Source organism: Haliotis rufescens, unplaced genomic scaffold (assembly GCF_023055435.1).
Source record: "Haliotis rufescens isolate VD_foot unplaced genomic scaffold, xgHalRufe1.0.p SCAF_1, whole genome shotgun sequence".
Classification (NCBI taxonomy): Eukaryota; Metazoa; Mollusca; class Gastropoda; order Lepetellida; family Haliotidae; genus Haliotis; species Haliotis rufescens.
The window spans coordinates 42,725,999-42,753,067 of NW_025963779.1; the positions used below are offsets into that span (position 1 = coordinate 42,725,999).

The 27,069-nt window shown below is 39.7% G+C and overlaps 1 protein-coding gene across 3 annotated transcripts in view; it reads left to right on the forward strand.

Moving 5' to 3' along the window:
• The window catches only part of LOC124115359 (vacuolar protein 8-like), a 376,809-nt gene that overhangs the window by 248,305 nt on the left and 101,435 nt on the right, over positions 1–27,069 (forward strand). For all 3 annotated transcript variants that reach the window (XM_046476306.2, XM_046476308.2, XM_046476307.2), the window contains one exon: positions 6,441–6,555. In XM_046476306.2, the coding sequence (XP_046332262.2) occupies positions 6,441–6,555 (115 nt within the window). The remainder of the gene's footprint in view (positions 1–6,440; positions 6,556–27,069) is intronic.

A 27,069-nucleotide genomic window follows, 5' to 3' on the forward strand; every position in this document is an offset into this window, starting at 1 on the left:
TGACCAGGACAAGGTGTGTTGTTCCACCAGGACAAGGTGTGTTGTTCCACCAAGACAAGGTGTGTTGTTCCACCATGACAAGGTGTTTTGTCCCACCAGGACAAGGTGTGTTGATCCACCAGGACAATGTACGTTGTCCAACCAGGACAAGGCCTGTTGATCCACCAGGACAAGGTGTTTTGTTCCACCAGGACAAGGTGTGTTGTTCCACCAGGACAAGGTACGTTGTTCCACCAGGACAAGGTGTGTTGTCCCACCAGGATAAGGTGTGTTGTTCCACCAAGACAAGGTGTGTTGTTCCACCAAGACAAGGTGTGTTGATCCACCAGGACAAGGTGTGTTGATCCACCAGGACAAGGTGTGTTGTCCCACCAGGATAAGGTGTGTTGTTCCACCAAGACAAGGTGTGTTGTTCCACCAAGACAAGGCGTGTTGATCCAACAGGACAAGGTACGTTGTCTCACAAGGACAAGGTGTGTTGATCCACCAGGACAAGGTGTGTTGTTCCACCAAGACAAGGTGTGTTGTTCCACCAAGACAAGGTGTGTTGTTCCACCAAGACAAGGCGTGTTGATCCACCAGGATAAGGTGTGTTGTTCCACCAGGACAAGGTGTGTTGTTCCACCAGGACAAGGTGTGTTGTTCCACCAGGACAAGGTGTGTTGTTCTACCAAGACAAGGTGTGTTGTCCCGCCAGGACAAGGTGTTGTTCCACCAGGACAAGGTGTGTTGTTCCACCAAGACAAGGCGTGTTGATCCACCAAGACAAGCCGTGTTGATCCACCAGGACAAGGTGTGTTGTTCCACCAGGACAAGGTGTGTTGTTCCACCAGGACAAGGCGTGTTGATCCACCAGGACAAGGTACGTTGTCCCATCAGGACAAGGCGTGTTGATCCACCAGGACAAGGTGTGTTGTTCCACAAGGACAAGGCGCGTTGATCCACCAGGACAAGGTACGTTGTCCCACCAGGACAAGGTATGTTGTTCCACCAGGACAGGGTGTGACCAGGACAAGGTGTGTTGTTCCACCAAAACAAGGTGTGTTGTTCCACCAGGATAAGGTGTGACCAGGACAAGGTGTGTTGTTCTACCAGGACAAGCCGTGTTGTTTCACCGGGACAAGGTGTGACCACGACAAGGTGTGTTGTTCCACCAGGACAAGGTGTGACCAGGACAAGGTGTGTTGATCCACCAGGACAAGGTGTGTTGATCCACCAGGACAAGGTGTGTAGTCCCACCAGGACAGGGCGTGTTGTTCCACCAAGACAAGGTGTGTTGTTCCACCAAGTCAAGGTGTGTTGTTCCACCAAGACAAGGTAGGTGTGACCAGGACAAGGTGTGTTGTTCCACCAAGTCAAGGTGTGTTGTTCCACCAAGTCAAGGTGTGTTATTCCACCAAGTCAAGGTGTGTTGTTCCACCAAGTCAAGGTGTGTTATTCCACCAAGTCTGGGTGTGTTATTCCACCAAGTCAAGGTGTGTTGTTCCACCAAGTCAAGGTGTGTTGTTCCACCAAGTCAAGGTGTGTTGTTCCACCAAGACAAGGTGTCTTGTTCCACCAGTACAAAGTAGGTGTGACCAGGACAAGGTGTGTTGTCCCACCAGGACAAGGTCTGTTGTTCCACCAAGACAAGGTGTCTTGTTTCACTAAGTGAGTGAGTGAGTTGGGTTTTATCGCCGCTTTTAACCTTATTCCAGTTATATCACGGCATGTCAGCTTAATGTGGAAGGAAAGCCCGAAGAGATGCAGGTCTCAGACATTTACCACTTCGGTGAAACCCAGGAGCACGGGTATGGTGCTGACAAACCTAGAAACATAATTGGGGCGAACCGGGATTTCAACCCACAATCATAGGTTTCTGGCATGCCCAAGGGACGCAACTCAGCAGAGCGAGTCGCGGCGCCTTAGATGACTGGACCACCCCAGCCCCCTGTTCCACAAAGACACGGTGTGTTGTTCCACCAAGACAAGGTGTGTTGTCCCAACAGGACAATACACCTATGCATAAGTCTGGCTGCAATTTATCACTGTGACTTTGAACTCATTGAACATCCTCCACATTTGGCACTATGAGATTTCACATCTTCTCAAATTGAAAGAATGAACTGTCTGGCAAGCATTATGCAAATGATGATGATGATGTCATTTCTTCTGTGGAGGAATTTTTATGCAACCAGGAAGTAGCATTATGTAGCTCCTTCAAACAGTGCCACCTGTGAAGACATCATCATTCAGCATGCGATCCTTCAGCTACAGAGCAAGCTCCAAATGGAATGAACTCCCTCTCTCCATAAAGACTTCCTCATCATGCACTCTCCTGCTTAAAAAAACCCATCAAGACCCACCTGTTCCAAAAACACTCTCACTGACTATATGTTTCATTGCAGCGCACAGAGCACTTATACACAGTGAATGCTGCGCTATGCAAATGCATATATTATTATTATTATTATTATTATTATTATTATTATTAAAAACTATAAATGATATGCTGAATAGCATAAAATGCACTTATTTCTTAACTGCTGTTCATGTATGTTCATAACTGGTCATGTTTCAAAATATGCTGATCACCCAAAGAAATGCGAATATCGGAAGTTTTTGTTCTTTGCGTCTCCTCGGTGCTGAAGATTCGGAAGTCACAGATTTCATTTTAATCGCATTGGATGGTTTCTTCCCGATTAATCTCGTTACTTCATTATTCAGCGCTGATACAACAGCTGATAATCGGTTGATCTTAATTGTTCTGATTTCATTTCGATCCCATACTGATAGCCAAACAAACGTCCTGCTAATGTCCGGTTCAATCTTTCAACAATAGCTTGACTACGGTGGGCCTCTTTTTCACCACGCCTGATTTCGACATCGTGCTTTGTTAACAGTTTAGTTATTGATCCCATAAACTCGCGACCAGGATCTACTTGAAATAACTTAGGCCATTTTAGTGGTCCACATTTATATATGCGACTTAGTGCATTAGCTACTTCTGTTGAATCTTTCGAGGTTAATGGCTCAGCATCTTTGTATCAACTAGCCACATCCACTACAGTTAAAGTGTATTTATACGTTTTGCGTCTTACCTTATCGTGGGGAAGAAACAAGAGGTCAGCCTGATGAACTTCATTTGTTGTAAAAATATCAAACTTCTTCCTCGGTATACATCGCTTGTTTCTTTAACCAATCCTTGGCCACATCTTTAGATACCTTAGCTGCAGTGGCTTATTTTTTTATTGCTCCTATACCTTTCCAATATCCTCGTGGGCTATAGTAAATTTTATTCATTATTAGTTAATATTGATGTTTCTTTTAATAACGACTCATGAGGATCGTTGAATCGCATCATCATTTTGACATAAAACATTCCCCCTGTAGTGGTGGTGGTATAGGTATATAAATCTGGCTCCAGTGGAAGTGGTCCAGAACCATCATTACCTATACTACTCTCTGGTTTATTCTGGCAGATATGAAATAGAGGTAGAAGTTTCGTAAGAATTATCAAACAATAGTTTATCATTGTTAATAATTCTAAGAATACTACCTCCATTACATACGAATTACACCTTCCCCACTCTCCAATTAATCTACCCTCTGGTAATAGATGAGGGAAAAAAGTGATGTTGTCGTTATTATGATGTCATGCCTTGGGGAGTTGTGAGACTATTTGGCGGCAACTAATTGTGTGATTGACAGCGAAGAGGACGTCATGAGGTAAATCAATAAAATTTAGTTGGTGTGATTGAAGCAAAAATACAGGATTTATGGCAGATATGTAATAGAGGTAGTATTCTTAGAATTATTAACAATGATAAAGTGTTGTTTGATATATTATTTTGTTAGAAGATTTTATTCGTAATAAAAATGATAGTTTCAAGTACAATTCTACTGATCACTGTATCGAAATTCTTTAAAGTAATATTATTTGGTAATTACAACAGCTGATTGTTGTTTCCGGCTTAGTTACAGATGGTAATCTTTATCTCTGCATATAAAATAATGCCTAGTAGAACTGGAAATACAATTGAAATGGTAAATCATCATGTTGAGTGATGTTTTATTTGACATTTAAAATTTGTATTGACCAAAATTTGTTTTCACCTGTTTGTTTACCTGACTTCCCTGAAGGGATACGATGTAACTTTTTTCTGCACATAAAACTTGATTTATTCTCAAAATACTAAATACCCCAGAAGAAGGTGTGCATTATGCAGTTGACATACAACAAAGAAAAAAGTTTTATTTATTGTTCATTCATGAGTAGCAATGCACACTGTGCTTCCTATCTAAAATGAAATACAAGATTAATCCATAAAATTCCATTCAGTACTCTTAGTGTACTCTTCAGTTTTGTCAGTACTCCCTATATTAAAAAAGTACGGAGTATGTACTCCTAATTCTGAATAATTACCAGGAGTCCTGGATTTAGAGCATGTGCCTTCAAGTGCAGAATCTTCATGAGTGATAACACTTGGGAGATTAGGATTTTGTCGTTTCGCAGTCACGTTCATTTTCCACTCTGCTGACCCTGAGAAGTACGTCTGTTAGAGTTTGGTTGTGTCGTTCCAGGAGACTATTACTCCAAGTGCTGTACGTAGATGTAGTTTTGATCTGAATCTCACACTTCCTTGTTGTTGAACTCCTCTATTGTCGCTGTATAACTTCTTGGGGGCAGGATGTACACTTATCCAAATTTGAATACATTTTTTTACAAACTGCCTTGATCATAATGATTGCTTTTTTTCTCATAATGCAACCAGCACTGAAGCGTGTAAACTCAATGATAATGTGAAGGTGCCACACACTATGTCCACGTTCATGAGGGTCAAAAGCTTCAGCCTTGATGTATTCTGTAGCCAACTAGGAAACCCAGTAGCAGACTTTGGACTTGGTCTTTTGTTTTTCAAACAAGTGTCACAATTTTCTAAGATTTGCTACAGCAAATTAAATTTCTCTTTGTTGTCTGTGCCCGCACTTTAAACAAGTTTTTTCAACCTTTCAAAAGAGGCATGTCCAGACTGTTTGTGTAGCTAAGTCACTACCTTTGTTTATACTTGCTCATACCGTCAGTCACAGTCTGAATTTTTTCAGCCTTGCCAAAAGTCACATCATTTTCCTCATCCAGGATATCAACACACTAATTTCCACTTGATGTGAATTGTAAAGTGACTTGTTTCATCAAACATCCAAGCAGCGTCCTTGCTATGATCTAGCACAGTGCCTGCTTTCTTTACTGAGGCTTTACTGAGCAGCAATGAAATATCAGCATTTACCACTGCTGTATCAATATTGCAAGCCATGGCAAGGACTAATTTGTGCACTGGCGCAATGTCCTGATGGAAGAGCACACATAAGCTCAGCTTCCCATGTCTCTTAGTCTTAATGTCATACCGAAATTACCACAAAAGTGCAGCCTAATATATTCTGTTTGTGGTATTGACTTTTGTCTACCATGAGGATACCCCAGGCATCCCAGAACAACGATGCCATAACCTTTCCAGCGGTAGTGACTCAAATCATTGCAAGAACTATCCACGATCAGCTTTCACCAGAGCTAGATTACCATGAGACCTGTTGTGCCTGGTGCATTTGATCAGATGTCAGAAGCTTTGGAACCCAACAAGCTGATACTTTCTTCATTGTCAAAGTTTCTGTTTTCTGCTAATGGGATGTACTCTCTCCTTGAAAATGCCAACTCACCAAGCTGTACGACACTCAGTCATTCACCAGTCGGTTATCACCATATCATGGATTCTTAGGATCACTTCTGGTGTTGCTGATATCACAGGCCTTCCGGGGTGGTGGGGCAACTTCAAGGCTCTCTTTGCCATGTTTAAACTCTGCTTCCCAACACTTTATTTTCGCATAGGAAGGGACATCCTTCCCTAGTGTTGTACTCAAATCTTTTATGATTGGGCTTTGGTGTTGAGCCCTTTTCCTGCAATTACTTGATCACTGAATGTTCCTCAAGTTTTCCATTTTCCAAAAGACGTGGACCTTTGCTTACTGCACTGACTAGTCGCAGCAAAACAATTTGCTCTCTCTGTTGACTCAACTTTTTGTGGATACACTTCTATGACACCATGTAAAGTCAACAACAAAAGGTTTCATCTTTATGCAATTTCTTCGATTTATGCTCAGTCAACCTTTGTAATTGCTCCATTTACTTTAGAATGTGGTGTTGCTGTTATTTTCAGAAAGAATAGTGTATGTGCTGGAACAGTTAGTACAAATGAGCATCATGATTCATCAATACAGATTTATACAGTTTGAGCTTCAGTGCCTTTTGCTCTGTGTCTTGCCCTTAAATGTGCTCAAACAGTTTAGGTTCATGTTAATTGAGACATAAATTCAGTTATGCCAATTTGATCCATATATCTGGCTACTGTAATTTATCTGGTATTCATTCTGAATGACACTCAACTTGAGATTTGTGTTTGTTTCAGGCAGTTCTAGAAAGTGAATGTTTAGAGGCGCTGTGCTGGTGTCTTCTTGATGTAAGGACAAAGTCATCTGCACATGCAGACATCACAGCGGCCTTAGCTGTCCTGGCAGATGAAGGTATATATTCCCTACATTCTTTAAGTGAGCTCACCTCAAACAAAATATTATAGGTTGTGTCAAATTGTCCACTTTTAAGTAAGCTCATGTCATGGCCTATTTACCCACAATCTTTGTCTATGTCAACAGCGCCAGCTGCATCTTCACATACTTCTTATACCAATTAATGATTACACCTGATCAAGATGTTCAAATCTGATTGAAAACATATCTATCGCCATTACTCAGGAATGTTTGCTCAAAATGTAATGAAACTTGGTACATGTGCAGCTGGTAGTGGTGCTAATCATATCATATACAATGTATTATGGGAATTGTCTAACCTATGAAAGACGACCTCTCCAACTTGACCCTTCAAATCATTACATAAAGGAAATACTTTGGGGAATGTCTGACCCAACAATGTATAAAGGAAATAGCTGACAGACATATATGCCACATGCTTGCGATGCTTTGAATCTAAGCTACACCAACTGAGACTGCTCATCTGATCTTGAAGACATTAAACTGCATATCCAAGCTCAAAGACACATTTTCACATCATCAGAAATAGCATATCAACAAATACGTACACAAGTTAATCTTAGCAACTGGACTGAAAATATAAATGTTCATTATATCTATCTGGATTTTTGGACTTAAGTTTACAGTCTATTTTATTATAGTTTTGTCACATTTTCATTCAGAAATGTGTTTACATTAATTTTGGTGAAATTGTGTGTGAAGCAGTATTCTAAACACCTGCAACTTCCATTTACCTTACTTCCATGGGGGACCACTTTACCCCACACCGTTACCGCATTAACTCACTTATTCACAGCATTCACGATCAGATTACTGCTATAAGCGCATTGAAACAAACCTTAGATGTCAGAGTATGGATACATATATCATAATTGCCATACTTTGCCTCTTTAAAAGTCATATTTGTTGTAGTTTGACTATTATGTAACATTTTGTTTTTTTTGTGAAGAAAATGGCTACACAAGACTTGACGGTGACCTGTCAAACTGTTCCATATTTAAAATGTATCCTCAAAATAACAAAATACTGCGTTTTATGTTATTGCTATTAATTTAAATTCATGTACAGAGAAGGCAGGACTGAGATAACATCATATTAGGAAATATTATTCGTGGCATAATAACAGTTTCAGATACTATTTGTTCTTATCATTTCACAAAACTTCTTCTATTATTTGTTATGTTTTTGACTGAATCACTGGTAGATTGAGACACAACATGTGTACACAGCTGATTGCTTATTCTGGCTTAGTTAACGATCCAACTGCCCACAGTAATTTTAACCTTTGCATATAAAACAATGCTTAGCATTACAGGAAATACAAATAAATGTTTATAAAATTTCATGTCTACTAATGCTTACTGTTTAATCGCAATTTTCATTGACAAAGTTTATCTTTTGTTCATTCACCTGAGGCGATATGACATAGTTTTTGACTGGCCACAATACAATAAATAGTAATTATACTCAAGTGAGCACTATGCACAAGAAAATACGATATTACTGACCTACATTCCATATTAAGAATAACGCGGATGTTTGATAACGTAGATGGTCACCCATGGACCCTGAAACCCATGTTATGGCAAGGGATGACTGTATTATCATATTAAATCTCAGCAAACGTCCAACTGCATCCAAAAATTCTAGAGGAGTTTTATGCCAACTGCGCATTTTCTCCTTCAGACACAGCAGTCTCCCCTCAGACTTCTGGGTGGAGAGGCAGCACCAAAGTCTATCTGTGTCAGCTTAGCACCTTCTGACTTCTCAATCCCTTATACCAGCTCCACAAATCTAAAGAGGTTGGGGTGCTTCGTGTTAGCAGATTCTTACAAAAGTTTGCACATGGTTATTTTTTAATTTCGACAATGAAAACGTGTGACGAGATTGACGAGATTGATAAACATTGCAGTAGTAGGAGTACATACTGTGGCGTGACATGAATCAGGTGATTGTTTAACTTATGCACATAACTTGACAAACCCACAAAGTCAGTAGCCAATCAACGGAGAGTAGGATCAAAACAAAGTGCACAGGACCTGTCAATCAAGGCAAGAGGCGTGAAGAACTGCAACAGTCAGTCTGTAACGAACCAGAACAAGTCAGTCTGGAAGAAGGTGGCTGTTTCAAATGACATGGTCAGTTACCGCCAGATTCAGACATTAGTTCCCTGAGAATGGGAAGACACAGTTGGAAAAATGTGGGTTAGAAATGAACCCTTAAGACATGATATTTGTAGAGCCCAGGCGAGCAGACAAAAAACCTGCGAGCCTGCACGTTTGTGGTTTCATTCTTTATCGGCCTTCGGTTTCAAAGGGTAGTTTGGACAATGAAAACGTATGAATTTCGCTACATGTCCTGTGCATGACAATTCACTGGAGCAGAAAGGGAATTCCCTTGACTGTTATATTGGGACTCCCCAATATTCCGTAGTAACAAAAGTAGTCTGCCTTGGTGGGCGTGGCTTAATATTTTAATTCATTCGGAAGTGAATGCAATAACACGTGAGCAGTTCAGCTAATCAGAATGCAGGAATTACAATGAACACAACAAAAACTTAATTATTTCCTATTGTATACTACATGTAGGATTATGCTCATGTTATGGAGAAGTTAATCGTTTTATTACATTCTTATTCTTTGATGCATTCATGCGTTATCATTTAAAAGACTACTCCAAAGATTTGTTTATGGAACTCAAGCAACCGAGCACAGATCAAACACAACTTATAAACTCAATCATAATCTGGTTCATTTGTATCACATGACAAATAGGAATATCTTACTCTGCTCACAGTAAGGACGTGCTCATTAATTAAGTAGGTAAGATTAGGCAGTGATACTGGTGCGATTCACTGACCTGTCCCGTGGAACAAACATCTTGCCTGCCTTGGTTTCGAACAATGCTCCAATGAACCAGAGCCATTGTGAGGGGATCATTTCCATTTCCATGGCACTGACGAGCCAGCCTGTTTGGTGAGCTGCAGATGATGGTCTAAGACCCAAGGGGCAGCATTAGCTGGGCGGAGGTACTACAGTCATCATGACTGATCCAAGCAGACAATGCATCAGACGTGTGTTACATAAACAAGATACTGTCACTCCAATACTCACTTGCATGGGATCATGATGCTCTAGATATCACTTGTACAGAACTTCTTCCTTAGGTGCTTCAGAAGATCTCTGACACCAAGAGACTCCAGCTGGTTTTGGTCGCACCCTTCTGGCCAGTGAGCTAGATCACCACTTTCAAAAACATCGCTGATCGAAGCCACCATCTTCTACCTTTTCAAGAAGATCTACTGCTTCAGATCCACTCAAACCAGCTACATTCGTCACCAGAGACAATCCATGTCTGTGTTTGGCACATCCTCAGAAATCCTTGATTGCCAAAGGATATTCTTGGAGTGTGGCTCTGTCAATTACGGAAACACATCATACTGCTCTCTTTGATCGTAAATGGAAAGCAGTAGTACAGATGATTGTTGTTGTTGTTGGTTTGTTGTTTAACGCCGCACTCGGCAATATTCCAGCTATATGATGACGGTCTGTAAATAATCGAGTCTCGACCAGACAATCCAGTGATTGATATCATGAACATCGATCCAGGCAATTGGGATTGATGACATGCATCAACCAAGTCAGCGAGCCTGACCACCCAATCCTGTTAGTCCCCTTTTACGACAAGCATAGTCACCTTTTACGGCAAGCATGGGTTGCTGAATCTTCACGGGTCTGTGATGATCGGGCTACTGGACCACCCCACCTGGACCAGGCCATGCTTCTATGGAGGTCCTAAGTTTATGTGAATTATGTGATGACAATCATTAATTTGTCATGTATGGTGTCAATATGTATCAACATGCCATTCTATATCGTGGAAACTATTTATTCTTAATCTCCCTTTTATCTTCTTTGGTTTTGGCACGGAATGCTTGTTGTCTCCCCTGTTCTATGAACTTTTTTTCCTCATCTTCACTAATGCCACTAGTCTTATGAGAATTGGATCGAATCTCCTGCTTCATAGTGTTGTATTTGGTGAGTTCTGACAACACTAAACGAAATTCTTCCTCAGATAGCTAGTGCTCTTGAGATATGATCTTCAATGGTATTTATCTTTGCTTCAACCAACACACGAATACTGTCATGTTTTAATGCTTTCTTTTGCAACTGAAAAGAAATAAATTTAAGAGCTATTCCTGCCACTGCAGAGACTCCCACCACTACTTCCATACCAGGTATGATAGACGCAGAGATTATTGTTGATAATAAACCAACACCAGCTGCACCATGCTAGCTACTATAATTGCTGCGTCAACTCTGTCAAGAGCATTCACAGCTCTGTGATACTTTTTATATAATCCAATTCTAGAATCACACTCCTTCTCTATTTCATGTTTTATTTCACTTATTTGATGTAATTGAAATCCATCAACAGTATCCATCTTTTCAGATGCATCACCGAGCACAGCATATAAACCCATAACAAATAATATCATACAAGAGTCTTTAACTGATTGTCTGTCAATGTCTTCAGACTACACATTGACCTTATTAGATGTATCTTAGAGGGATTAAATATCTTAGTCAGCCAAATGCTCCCAGCTATAACTTGGACCCCTTCAAGGATTGAAAAGTGTGCTCTTCCTGTACTGCAATATTGACGTTCATGTTTTTTAAGCCAATTAAGACTTAATCCCGGTAATACATCAAGGGCCTGTTCTGGTTCTGTTCAATTTATTTTATACATCATTGAATTCAGTAATTTAAGCTGATTATCTTTTACTGCTGGGCGACTCAATAACATATGGCCTGGTTTCTCTGATAGGGGAGCAGTGAACACACTCTTTTGTTTTGAAGGAATATAAGTCCCAAGTAAAATCCCACTATTGATTATCTTAGTTAAATGATGTACCTTACCAGTCGTCATCACATCACATCGGTTTTTGTTTCGAGCATAGTCCATTTATCATGAGTGTGGACAATATTTATATACATCATTTAAATCTCTAGATTAGGTGCTGTGATATTAGGACCGCCACTGTGGTCTGGTGGTAGAGAGCGGAAGGTCCGGGGTTTGATCCTTGGCCGTATCATACCAAAAGACGTTAAAACATGGTACTTGTTGTTACCCTGTCTGGCACTCAGCATAAAGGGGCTAAAACAAGGACTGGTCGGCTTGGAGTCAGTATACTGTGTCTGAGTGAGGTATTCATGTTAAACTGCGGCATGGTATCTCAGTGGGCTAGTACCATAAATCGGCATCTGACCGGACTGGTACAAGCAGACACACACACACACACACACACACACACACACACACACACACACACACACACACACACACACACACACACACACACACACACACACACACACACACACACACACACACACACACACACACACACACACACACACACACACACACACACACACACACACACACACATGTGCATGCATGTCGCTATGTAAGTACAATAATCTTCGACGCGATGTTAAACCCAATTTCACCTCACCTGTGACATTAGGTGCTGTAAATATCACTTCTTTCTGCATGTATACACTTCTTGTAAGTGTAAAGCCTATAACTTGCCCTCAATACCTGGTTTATCAAATCCTTCTGTGTCTCCAAGATCAGAAAGTGCAATCGAATTACATTGTCTAAGGTGATGCGTTCCAGGGCCTGCAGAATCAACCATTATTTATGATATTGAGTGACGCACTCAGATATCCTGTATATACAGGCTGATGTCTTATATCTAATACAGTAAATTTGAGCTCTGTAATAAACTTCATTTCACTCATTTAGTGTGATACTAGCTCCAAAAGGCTTTAAAATTTCAGTGCACACACTATAATATCTATCAGATATTTTGTTTAGTAATATCTTATTATTACCTTCCACAGTACTTATATTGGTCCACTGTGGGTGATATGTTATATCATAGAGAGCAACTTCAAGTTGCTTCACTGAGTTATCAATCGCATTAAGAAGTTGCATAGACTGGCCATTTGTTATTCCCAGGAGTGTAACATACATATTAAATATACAAAGAAACTATATTATAACTTAAATCATCTTCCCGAGGCATGTGAGTTAACTGACTATAAAAGTCCAGTTTCCACCCTTGCCGAACTAGGCTGGAGTTAGATTTTGGCTGGACTAACGAGTCTATGCATAGTCAATTCAAAATCGCGCACCGAAATCGAAATCTGGTTTGTAGAGTGTCATGCAGATTTCGGTCGACTGCAGGATTTGCAAAGCATGTGCACCGCTAACTCGTTGTCAACAGACATTTTCTAAATCTTTTCATGGTGTTAATCAAGGTGCTCACGTGATTTGATGCACTTCTCGATGTAAGATCTTGATTATCGATCAGATCGTTTTGACTGGGCACCACCGTTTTGTTTGAAACAAATGCAAGCGATACAAGAGGTTGAATCTGATTGGTCAATAGGAGAGGCATAGAAAGGACATAACTCGTAATAGCCACTGTTGGCGCTACGATCGAGCCCAGGAATTCCAGCCTAGTTCGGCAAGGGTGGAAACTGGACTTTTAAAGTCAGTGAACTCTCTTGCCTCGGGAAGATGAACATAAATACCTCCGGTATGTATAATAGAAATGCCAAGTACAAGACAGGAATGTTTTATCCTGAAAGTAGAATAGACGCAACTGACCTTACACACCCAAGGATTTTAGTTGATGTCTTTGGTGATCAGTTTCAAACTCACTTCCCTGATATCTTTAGAAATTACAGGTTCAAAGCAACAAACCAAAAAACAGTACATGATTGGTTTTCCAATGTATTGCAGTTCTGGCAAAACCAGCTAAACTTTGCTATATGGTGTTCCACAAGAAACTATGGTGTATCTGTTAGTGAACATTGTGACAAACTTAGTACCTCTGTTTCCTTCTTTCATGTTTACTATCAGATTAGGTGAATCCTTGCAGAAATAAGTGCACCATTACTGCATGATCAAGCATGGAATGCGTAAATAATCTGTACAATCAGCGGGCATATGAACGTATTTGTGGGGAATTTTCTACAAATATCGATTGGCGTCTGCATGGAGTTCACCATGGTCTAGGTATTCCATACAGTGGTGCTCTCTCTGTGAAAAGAAGTCAGCAATGGTTTACTGAAAAGAGGTCGACTTCTTCCAAGCTTTGCTCTCTCGTGTAACAAGTGGAGAGATGATCGTATGAACTTTAAGGGTGGTGTTGCTTTCACTGTCCTAAAAGTTGAGCAACCACAAGATGGCAAAATGCTTAGAAAAACTTCATTTGAAATATATTGGAAGGTTTTACTCGGCCCGGCGTTGAAAGACTTAATGACTCAATAAAAACTTATGTGTGGACTCTTGTTGGAGCTCAGTCACAAACATATACAAACATCATTGGTGTGGGTACAGCGTTTGAAAGACGCTGACATTTGAAAGAATGTGGAGGATGCTACTTCATCACCTGTTGATCTACCTTCGGCCACCAAGCGATACCCAGATGTACAACAGTATGCTGGTTCAAAAATAGACTATGTTTTTGGAATAGGCCTGTACATGTCACCGAGTAACATGGAAATTAAGATTAGTCAAGTGGTAAGTAATAATGATAAAATTGTGCCTGCTACTGATAAACAAACACTAGGTTTCAATTCAGATCACTGCATTAATAACTCAACCAAACACAAGCGAAACAGGAATACCAGTAGTCAAGCCACAAGCATCTACTGTAATTAAACCAAACACAGAAGTAATCAAAGAACAGCCACATATTGACTCAAAATCAACAACATATCGATGAAATTGTGAAAGAGAAAAGTGAAATTTGTGGAACATGAGGTCGCTACACACGAGGACAAGATCCATAAACTATGTTGGGAGCTGACAGAGGAAGTAGAACGACGCAATCAACTAGAAAAACAGTTTTTCCTAAAGGACATTCACGATATGAGATTTACGGTATTCCCGAATCTCCCCTGGAAAATACGGAATCCGTGTTCTTGTTAACTCCATGAAATGTTCTCAAGTTCTCAAGTGGACAACATGTTTTTTAAAATCGTTCATAGCTGTCAGAGTTCCAGAAGGCACACCGACCCAACATAGCATAATGGCTGCCTTCGCGTACATGCCAGACATGGAGGCAGTTTTTGAGGCAAAAATGCTGTTGAGAGAGACAGGGATCAGTATTCAGACCAACTTACCACCAAAGCTCAAGAAGAAAAGGGCAAGCCACATCAATCCATGAGACTAACAAGATATGGACATGCGCGAGAGTCGTCTCTACAGACGTTATCATAGAGACAAAGGACCCTCAGGAACGTGGATCATGCTGGAGTAAGTATGACTAAATGTGTTTATTTACTATATGATCAAGATGAGTATGTGCTCACATGATATTTCCCATTGACATATTGTTGCAAAAGCACTTTGCTTAATTATATCCCATTTTTTTCTAACAGGAAGACAAGATACCACAATCAGAATTTTGTTAGACTGCAAACATTACTTAAACTGACTACTCTTTCAATTTTGCTGTCTCATCCTATTTTTAGTCGTACACAGGCATTACATGTTGTCGGGTTAGGGAGAGCAAACACATGTTTACTGTACCGACAACCATGGTGGGAAGCAGTATCAATCTGCATATTCTTGTGTTGATTCATCGGAAACTCTACGGATTCTATGTTCATGGACAAATATCTTATGGGCGTGAAACTGTAAGTTGTGTTAATGCTGGTTTTCTTGTTTAAGGAACTTTGTGTTACTTTGTGCTGTGCACTGGCGACATAGACGAAGACAGCTATTGTTCACATTGTTACCCCACTTTAAATAAAGATATAGCAGATGAATTGGAAAATGAATTGGAATGGAATGAAATAGCACAAGTTTTAAAATCTATGAAAAATAATAAGACTCTTGGTCCAGATTGATAGAATTTTTCATTTTTTCTGGAAAGACATGAAAATATGAATATATAGATACATTAAAGAAACTTTCGAAACTATTTCTATGATGATAACCATGAACAGAGGAGTTATTGACATGTATCCAGAAGCCTAACAGAAAACAGATGCCTGCTGAAAAACTGGAAACCCATATAGTTATTAAATGCTTTGTACAAGATAATAAGTGCTTGCATAACAAATAGAATTAAACAAACCTTCAATGTCCTAATTCATGATAATCAGACCGGATATATTCCTGGTAGATGCATAAGTGTTTGTTTGTTTGTTGTTTAATGAGCCAACCGTCCAGTCAGCCAGTCGGTCGGCCAGCCAGCTGTCCGACCAACTGATCAGCCATACGGCCATCTGGCCTACCAAGCGTCAGACTAGCCAGGTATAAGCTTACAAGCTTTTCCCTACCGTGAAAGACACTGTACAGTCACCGCATGGACTCCACGGCAACCGAACCGACCAGCCAGCCAACCAAGTTGAGGATTACCGTACGGCTTCTGTTATACATGTGCAGCCATCACAAGCCACACAGACCTTAATCATACCAGAATCCAATCCTGTACACCAGCGGATGATGAACTGCACGGGGAACACATGGAGTATGCGGACTGTTACGAATATCCACCCCACCCCCCACCCCCCACCCCCCACCCCCCGAGTTTTATGAAGAGATTAATCAGGCTGTCGACAGAGGGATATACTTTTATGGAACTCATCGAGAGGAGTTATATCACCTCATGCCTGTACTCCAACCTCCTATGACAGAAAATTCACCACCTAAGATGCCGGAATATGGGGGATGTCATGCTCCTACAGGGTTCACAGGGGCTTGAACGTAGTCAACTCAGCATACAGGGTTAAAGTTTACTGCGCAGGAGGAATTACATGTTATGTGTCAAGATCTCTGACTGTAAACATCTTCGACCATAATCAGTTCAACTGACCTAATGGGATTTGTGCAGTTTATTTGTACAGACTGGCTTGCATGATCGCTTATGCATAACATTGCAACCACTCGACCAGACGCCTGTCGCTGTACATCAATGTGGCCGGTTCACAAACTACAGTGGACATCCGATGCCTTCACGCCCAATGAACACTGACACCATGCCCCATCGTCCCCGGATATAACAACGGGAACGCCCAAGGGATGGAAACGATTTGTATGGTATGATCTTTCAGAACCTTCTTATATCCAGCCTGTTCTTACGTGATACATTGTTGAATTCTTCCCACAACCACTCCTCGATACAGAATGGGTGTGTCTTCCAGGGTTTTGGCATTGGTTCGCTGACAACACAGTTTTCCACATTTCGACATGTCCCGACACAGGCGGAGACTCGACTGAAGTGGACAAGCTGACTTTATCAGTTGCAATGGAGAGAGGATCCTTCATATCAACTGCAAGGAAATGAAGACCATCTATTACGCCATCCTGTCATGGAAAATACGTCTCTCCAAATCATCCATCCTCATAGCCACGGACAACACCATGTAGTAGTGGCTTACATCCAGAAACAAGGGGGAACCAGATTTAGTTCTCTGATGATGGAGACTACATGATTTTTTGCCTTGGCAGACTCCATCATATATTACGCCATCCTGGAATGAAAAACACAACTTCATCTATCATCAGTTCTCATAGCCACAGACAACACCACACCACAGATCCAGCTCCCTGATGACAGAGACTACACGATTGTTTTTACCTTAGCAGACTCCCCCAACTGCCGGATGAAAGGGAGACATATTCCCGGGAAAATGAACATCCTTGCCGACAGCAAGATCTATTTGCCATGTGCCAGAATTAAGTCTACTAATGGAGAACCTCTATAGTGATCCGGCGAGGATCTGACACCAGCTGCATCAGAGGGTGAATACACCCTTGAGTATCCTGTCTATAAGGTGTAGGATGGATTAGGAGCACCTTGAGCATCAACTGCCTCCAGTGACCTGAAGTGACATCATCACTGGAAGTGAGATCATAACCGGCAGTGACGCCAGCACTGGAAATAGCAGAACAAGGTCCATCTAATCAGGAAATGACGTCTTTTGGTAGAAAAAGTCCTTAAGAGACGTCATTATCCAATAAAAAGGGAGCTGACAACCCAGAAGTGACGTCACAACTGGAAGTGACGTCAGCACCGGTATTAGTGTCACAAATCCAAATTTAACAAGGAATGACGTCATTTGGTAGAAATAGACAAGAAATGACATCATTATTACTATCAAGATCAGCAAATATAACGGTAATTCTAGTGAAGGTATCACATATTTGACTGATTCTTGATGCATTCTGATTTTCAAGTCATCAGGAGAAATTTCAGAGGAAATTATCTCGAGTCAGGATTAGAATCAGTGAATAAATAGTTTCCAGAAGAGGGTTACTGTCAATTTCACAGGGATTTACTAGAGGCAAATCCCTCCGGGTCCCTCTGGTATATTCTGGCAAAAATGTAATAGAGGTAGAGGATTCGCAAGAATTATCGAACAATATTTATCATTATTAATAATTCTAAGAATACTACCTCTATTACATCAGAAGTACTCCCACCCACCTCCCCAATTCATCCACCTCTAGTGGTTAGATGTGGGAAAGAAGTGAGGTTCCTGTCATTACTCACGTCAAAGCTTGGGTTGATATAGTGCTATATTGTGTATGTAACAGTGAAGAGGACGTCTGTTGAAAATCTGAAAATTTTAGTTAGTGTGACTTAAGCCAAAATACAGCATTTATGGAAAAGATGTAATAGAGATAGTATTCTTAGGATTATTACAATGATAACTATTGTTCAATTTTACAATATGTCTGAACTAAAGATAAATATTGATAAAACTAAGGCATTATGGATAGGATCAATGGCAGGAAGTCAACAAAATCCCAATCCAGACTTATATTTAGACTGGAATATGGAGACTTTGAAGTATTAGGAATTACACTAAATCCCCATTTAACAGATCTTTTGGTGATAAACAAAAGAAAACAATTGAGACAATGAAAAAATTCTTTCAAATTGGGGAATATGAAACCTTACTTTTAAAGGGGCACTGATCTAAAGCAATTCCCCGGGATGGTTGTTGCCTTTGTTAATGTTTTTTCCCCGTGAGTACCCGGATGATACGCAACGCAACTGAGCGTGACCAGAGACTGGGCTACCGTCTGCAAGGACAGCTAAATAAACTTGGAGGCAATATTTGTTTTACACATTTTTGATCACTGATTGGTTAACCGTGATCTATAAAGATTTCGAAAAAGGGTGCATGTTAATTAATTTCTTCAGCTTAAACAAACAGACAAAAAGAACGGCGGAGCTCATCAGATGTCGTCATTTGGAAATACCCCAGATGGTTATAGTTTAATCATAAAAAAGCATCCATGCAGTGAAAGCATTTTCGGATTTCGGATTGCGTAGATAATACCATTACTACTCCCTTGTTGTCATCCACGTTTTCTGGTATAACCCTATACTCGTGTATTTGTCGCCATTCACTTGATGCTCAGTTAATGAATTTATTACGGGTATAATTAGTGCTAGCACCACACAGATTACCTGACAAAGTTTCCCATTTTGCATTTATCGTGCCTGGGGTAATTATTCAATCCAAATACAGGTTTGAAGTGAGGTGAAATGTGTGTTATGTAATATGCACGTGGCAGCCAAGCAAGTTGATTTACTTTTTTGTGAATCAACGGATCATTCCTTGTCATCAAAGGATTAACAGAAAATACGTTGATTGATTAATCACTGTTATCTTGCACAGTATATATGTCAAAAGGGAGTGTTTACATGTCTAGGTTTACTAAAACAAAGGGCATACACTCATATCATGGCGTGAAGTGCCGATGTAAAAACAACAATTGCTCATTGTTATCTAACTCAATGGATTTTTTTAGGAACCGTGGACATTATGAAAATAGTTGTCACGTGAGCTCTCTCAGCCAACCTTTGAGACTTGACACCTATGTGAAACACCTGAAACAATCTAAGTGATCAGTTGAGAAATGAACATGGGTTATATCCCGAAACGATATATATATTTTAAAATATTTGATTGTTACAGAGACACGTGACATCGAATACGTTTCTTTCTACAGCTGCAGATGTTTGTGATATTGTTCCTTTGTGTGGATATTCACGGATACATTCCTCGAACAAGGAAGCTGCCTAAAATTACACACATAAATTTGTTAGGTTATAATTATGATATTTGCCTTTTGTTTTCCTTCATTTGCTGTAGCATTGAACAGATTTATTCTTGTTCCTGTACGTCTTGGTTGGGAAATTCTTCGATGCGCGATAGACGTTGTTTTCACAAGTCTTTTTTTTTATCAAAACTTCATCACCATTACCACGCTGCCCACAGAGATGCCTACATTTCCTTATTATTTCCAAAACTGTATTTCATTTTATTGATCAATGTGACCATACGCCGTTATACTATCAATAAAAGTGACAAATGCGCCTACGAATTGCGCAGCACAGGTCGCGAACTAGTCTAGATTTTTACTGTATCATCTGGGTACTCATGGGGGAAAAAACAATAACAGTGGCAACAACCAGTCCCGGGGAATTGCTTTAGATCAGTGCCCCTTTGATTGGCAAAATTACTGTAATTAAAACATTGGCATTAGCAACACTAGTGCATATACTAATATATCTCCCAAACCCTCCAAAAGAATTTACAAAAGAGATAAACGATGTATTTTTTAAGTTTATATTAAATGTTTAGAAGGATAAGATTAAAAGAATCAATCTAACTCGGAAATACGAAGAGGGTGGACTTAGAATATTAAATATTAGAACTTTCATTGACTCCTTAAAGATAACTGCTCTTAAATGACACCTTTCCAAAAAAACACCATATTACCTTTGCGGCTTCCAACTAGGTGCTAATATTAGGAAAAAGTTTTAGGTTGACAATCCTTTTTATCCCCAGCCGGGCCAGAAATGGCCGAAGGGGAATTATGTTGTGGCGCAGTCCGTCCGTCCGTCCGTCCGTCCGTCCGTCCCACAGAGGGTACTAAGCTTGTGAATTCAACTCCTCCTACAGTTTCCAGAGAATATCCCTGACACTCTACACACATGATGTTGACACGTTGATGATACGCATATCGCAGTCCCATTTCGTTTCGACTAATTGTGACAGAGTTACTGCCCCTGTTTTACGGAGCTTCATTTGCCCAATTGTGAGAGAGGGTACTAAGCTTGTGAAATCAACTCCTCCTACAGTTTCCAGAGAATATCCCTGACACTCTACACACATGATGTTGACACGTTGATGATACGCATATCGCAGTCCCGTTTCGTTTCGACTAATTGTGACAGAGTTACTGCCCCTGTTTTACGGAGCTTCATTTGACTTGTTAAAAAATTCATGCGGGGGATGTTTGAAAGACGCTCGCTTTGGATGCTTGGTCAAAATACATTAAGAATTTCATCTTAAACGATGAAAACATAAATAAAATCCTTATGCAACCACTGTGGCTGAATCATCAATTCAAATACCCAGATTTTATAATCAATCACTGGTATCAGAAGGGAATATATTCTGTTAAAGATATATGCAACGCATAAGGACTTAAACCTTTTACCAAACTTAAAAATATGTATGATATAAAGGGTACTATACTTGATTACTAACAATTGACCCTAAATATACCCATATCATGGAGAGATACAATTCGCAGAACTAGTGTTATCAACAATTTATCACTTAACATAAGCAATCCCTGCCATGACTTACTTATTTCGGGTAAAGGTTCTAGACGTTCTATAATAATATTATTTGTTCAGTAAATCCACCAGCAGTGTGCAAAAAATGAGAAACGGAGCTTAATAATTACATAAATTGGAGAGAAACATTTTTGCAATATAGAAAAAGTATATAGGGTACCAAATTAATAAATTTTCAATTCAAATTCTTTCACAGAATTATTTACACTAAAAGAGCATTGTTGAAAATGAAACTCGTCGACAACAATACCTGCTCATTCTGTGGAATTACAAAAGAAAATATATACCATGTTTATCTAGAATGCACAATTGTCAACAATGTTTGGGAAGATCTTCAATTTACTAACAAAGAATTTTTTTGGGGAGGGCTTTCTAAATCAGAATGTAATAGAAGCAAAAAGACACATTCATATTATGAGTATAAAAGGGTTAAAGTTATGGAAGATATTAATCACATTGAAGAGTTTATTGCCAGAAGAAACAATACAATACATCGCTATCAACATATCAATGAAAAAACAGCACTTACAGTAAATGGAGCCACAGGGTTTTTTCTCATGATTTGGTTAAGTAGTCATTAGCGGCTACATACAACAGCCCAGCAATTGCTACAATCACTGCCCACAGGTTTTGACTAAGCCAAGTGGTGATCTTCGCTAATAAATTCAAGAGCCAGGATACAATACTCCCTGTTATACCGGTAAGTGCAGACGCGGCTTTCCAAGTGAGCTTTACTAGAGCTTCTCCTTATGCCTTTAAATGCTTTTTTATCCACTCTTTTCCACCATCCTTATCACTATGTGGTGTAGGTGTACCACCACCTGTACCAAGGCCTCCAGTTTAACGCTAGAGCCAAAGTTGATATAATCAATCCCAATGTGGTTAAAATACTGGTAATGGTTATCCCTGCTCTCAGAACAATGTTTTAATTCTTTCGGCCAGTGTAGTATCATTATTGAGGACTTGAACCATAGTTTCTCGAATTCGACTGATTTGTGAATGAAGTGCATCTCTCTTAGTGAAAGCTGCTTCCAAGCTGCTTGTGAGTTGTCTTAGTCTACAAGACCTAATTCATTACGAATTAGGCTGATACCACCACAACACCCAGCTATTGTTGACAATGCTAGGGGTTTCAAAAGAGATCAGTATCTGGAGAGCCACGAAGCCGCAGTTTTCCTTTACTATCTATTGTTAACTTGGAATAGTCACGACCAATGGAGTAACATTATTTTTGTCCTCTTTTGAGGCATTGTAATAATCATTCACAGCTGATTGCAAAGGTTCCTCATTAAGATTCATAAAGCTGGTTTCATCAGTCTCTCCTTCGGCTGTAATAGTATCAGTTAGGTTATCTAGATTAATATCGTCCATTTATATATTAATCATAAGGTTACATAATTTCAATATACACAATGTCTTCACAATACAGGCGCAAGTTAAATCCACAACATAGACTCCGGGATTCATTAGGAGTCAAAGCAATTCGTCAGTCTATAACTATAACTAATAACCCGAGTACCATTAATCAGAATCAGACACTTCTGGTTCACTTTCATAATCTCGGTGCTCATGATGTGTTAGTTCCAGGAACTACCCGACTAGCTTTTACAATTACCAGAGTTTGACATCTACTGATGACAACAGGGAGCTTGTTCAGAACATAGGTTGTGCAACTGTAAAGAAAATCACGATTAAAATTAGTGGTAATGAGGTCTTGGGTATTGGCGACAGCGATATCTACTACTGTTGTATGGATCTCTGGAGAACAGCTAAAGAACAGGACAACTTACAGTATCAAGGTATTGATACAAGCACTAATTGCAATTCAAAGAGACTGCGTGTAGGTTCTGCTAGTGAGACATAGCCATAGCCAGTATACTGGAAGTTTAGCCATTTTGTATAATCATGTGCTCTGCCATCGCAAGATCACCAAGGATACAAGTGATACGCCTTGAAACATCAATCTGAATGTGCATGCTCGATCCTTTAAGGGTATTTTTATGTTGTTCGAGGACCCCTCAACAGCATATTCCAGAGATATTGAGGCATTCTACAACCCTGAGATTACAAAAGTAGAAGTGACTATCAAGGTTGTTCCTAATCAACTTCATAGACAAGGCATGCAAGCATATCAACAGTAGGATGAGGTTAAAAAATCCCTTCTATAAGGTGTAGTCCGGAAGTTAAACCAGTCCAGAAGTCCAAAAGATCTGGCTCTTGTGGATGTATTAATGGCTGAATTCCTTACCAAGAAGAATGTGCTATGGCTCGACATGCGAACCACAGATGATGACCAACTACACGGTAGTGGTGGGAGAATAGAGAATGCTAGTGAGGGTGTCACTATACACTATACTATAACTTAGCAGGCGAAAATGGCTGGTAAATTAGACTTATATTTGTATGTGATTATGGATACGCGACTGAATATACAAAATGGAAGATTCCCAAAAGAACCGCACTGCGCTATCATCTGTGGGCGAACAGTTTGTGGTAAAACAGCAGCTTTTATTCTCAATATTTTACAATTATTACAATTTTTTCTCGCATATTATTATTCTGTGCCCAACTATAAATGTTAATAAAACATACCTATCAAGAGATTGGGTAATGAAGGAGGTCCAGAGGTGAACAAAGTTGATCCAGGTGTACGTTAACAAGATTGTTTATGACTGTGTCATGACATATTTATATTAGAATCAACCCTTTTCATAATAGACGACTGCAGTGCAAGTAAAGAACTTACCAAGAAGAAAGATATGCTTTCTTATTTTGCATTCTCTGGCTGAGATATGGAACATAGTTGTTTGGGTGCTTACTCAAAAAATACAACTCTGTCCTGAAAGATCTGAGAAAGCAGACACAATCGATTGCCCTGTTTTACTGCAAGGACCAAGATTCATTTGAGGAATGTCTACGTGAAAATGATGTTATTCCTACCAAGAGTCAGTGAGATCAAGTTCGAAAACTGTTAACAGGAACAGAGCACTCAAAACTTGTATCAAAAACTGACCAACCAGCTTTCTTATGCAATTGCTTTGCAAAACAGTGTGAAATGTAGCAACTGCTTAGCAAAATTTAGCAGCTGCTTAGCAAAATTTAGCAAATGCTTAGCAAAATGTAGCAATTTGAACACTTGCAACCATTTGTGTCTTCAATAATGTGGTGGCAAAGACTCATTCTTTTGCAACATTATATTATTTCAGGTTGTATTGGATGTTTCATATTTTATTATTTTAGACTTAAATATTGGCTAGTGTATTACATTAAAAAGATGGAATATGATGAACGTTTTGAACAACTGCTCCAAGATGAGACAGAACCTATAGTTGATAAATCTCCTGAACAACATCGCAAAAGACTTGTGGCTTTGGCAGCTGGTGGCAAATGCACCCAATATTTAGGGGAAAATTGTACCATTAAAAATATTGATAACATGAAGTAATTAAAAAACTATACTCGCGATATGAGTCTAGACTAAGAGCTACAATGACTAAAACAATAGGTTCAGCTATGGTACAACTATCCACAGATGTTGCTAGTACGTTTCTCCCTATGCCACCAGAAAGTCGTCTGTATCTATCCAAATCTCTTGAGGAAGACCCATTTGTTTGACATGCTTTAAGTGCAGTAAGCTGTGAGTTTTACCATCGACATGGGATGTTCTTAGCGCCATTTACCGCCGCTATAATAACGGCTAAGTACATGTACAGTCAATTTAAACATAAGTGCCTACCTAATATTAATGGAAGCAGAAACAACACAAATTGTGAGAGTGACTAAAAATCCTAAAAGAGTGGCAGTAAGTCAAAAGGGGGCTTTAGCCAGGAAGGCAAAACTTCTAGTAGTTGAATGCAATTCAAATACTGAACACAGTCTTCACACAGAACGGGTTAAAAATTGGGATCCATAGGCACTAGCTACTGTTGTTATAGCAGCCATATGGTTTAAGACTGGCAAATCTAATGGTGAAGAGAAAAAAACATCTGTACTGAACACAATTCAATTGGAGGTAAATCCCCATGTTATGCTATAGAGGAAAATGACGACTCTAGCTATAGATGGTGAAATGTTGGTAAACGAAGCGTATTATTCAGCAGTTGTAAGTGGTTGAACTATAGGCTATGCTCGAATAGGTAAAATGATTATTAAAGCACCAGCACCCATGCTTGATTTTATTGGGTATGATATTGGTATGATTATCCAAGATGTTTGTCTAGCTATGGCTACAAAAGATATGCTAATCAAGCAAGGGCTTATCCCAGAAGACATAATGAAATGATCAAACATTTGAATATTTATGTTATAATAATGTTGAACATAGTTCAAACACAAAATGGCATCAGTTGCAATGATGGTTGGTGGTGCTATTGTTAATGCTCTAGCTTTTTCAGAGAGTAATTTTTTTATTCTCTACTATGAGAAAATCGAAGAATTTGAAAGAAATTTGACTTAAAACCGCCCAGTCACAATGGACTAGGAAAAAACCACAGAGGCTTATAGTACATGCTCTGCCTACCTAACTCGATCTACGATGCACGTTTCAGAGTTTGCAAAAAATATTAGAATAGTAGCTGTTATGATTTCATAATGTACAAAAGATTTATCAAGTGTAATGCGTTTTGAAAGAAACACATTGTATCCATTCAGCGAATTCAGGTGAACAAAAGGTATTTATCAAGTGTAATGCGTTTTGAAAGAAACACATTGTATCCATTCAGCGAATTCAGGTGAACAAAAGGTGAACAAAGTTGGTCAATAAAAATATGAAATTTTAAATAAAACATCACTAGACATGATGATTTCCATTTAGATTGTATTTCCTGCTCTCCAAGGCATTCTTTTATATGCAGAGATTAAGATTACTGTGTGTATTGTCTAGTACAATAAGCCGGAAATTGCAATCAGCTGTACACACGTTTCCTCCCAATCTACAGGTGATTCGGTTAAAAAAGTACCCAACTTCAAAGAATCTTGATGCAAGCAGAAATTGTGTCTCAAATTATCATTTTATCAGGAATAATATATTCCAATATCATGTTATTTTAGTTGCAGCTTTTACTTTATATATTTAAGATCATAAGAACCATAAGTGTAGTGTATATATGGTGAATAGATAAAGAAACGTCGCAAGAATACAGAAAATAGTGAACTGTTTATTCAAATGTCAATAATGCAAAAAATAATTGTCAGAAAACAACCACCTTTGGCACAAAGGATTGTTTGAGTGTCAGTCATGTTATTGCAATGTCATATCGAGGGTCTGATCACGTGATCCTCACAGATGGAGGCTGAAAGTCAGTACCTGGTGTGTCCACCTTGTGCGTTGATAACGGCCCGGCATCTTCTGTACATGGAGTGGCACAAACGGTTTACAGACGCCATTGGAATCTGCACCCAGACCCTGAGGAAAGCTGCACTGAATTCTGCTGCATTTCTTGGACGCGGTTGGATCTGGTTTAGTTGTCTTTGGATGTCATCCCACAAGTGTTCAATTGGGTTTAAGTCCGGGCTGAGTGAAGGCCATGGCATTACTCTGATGTTATGCTGTTGGAGGAAGGTCCTGGTGGCTATGGCAGTGTGTGGATGGGCGTTGTCATGCTGGAAGGTGTGGTTTCGGAGTCTTGCAAAATGAGGTACAACATGGGGTCGGAGAACCTGGTCGATGTAACGGGCGCCTGTGACTCCATGGCCTCTGCCTGGGCCAATATTCTGGAAGACAACAGGTCCAAGTTTCTGATTGATGCTGATTGCACCCCATACCATAATGCTTGGTCCTCCCCACGGGTCTCTTT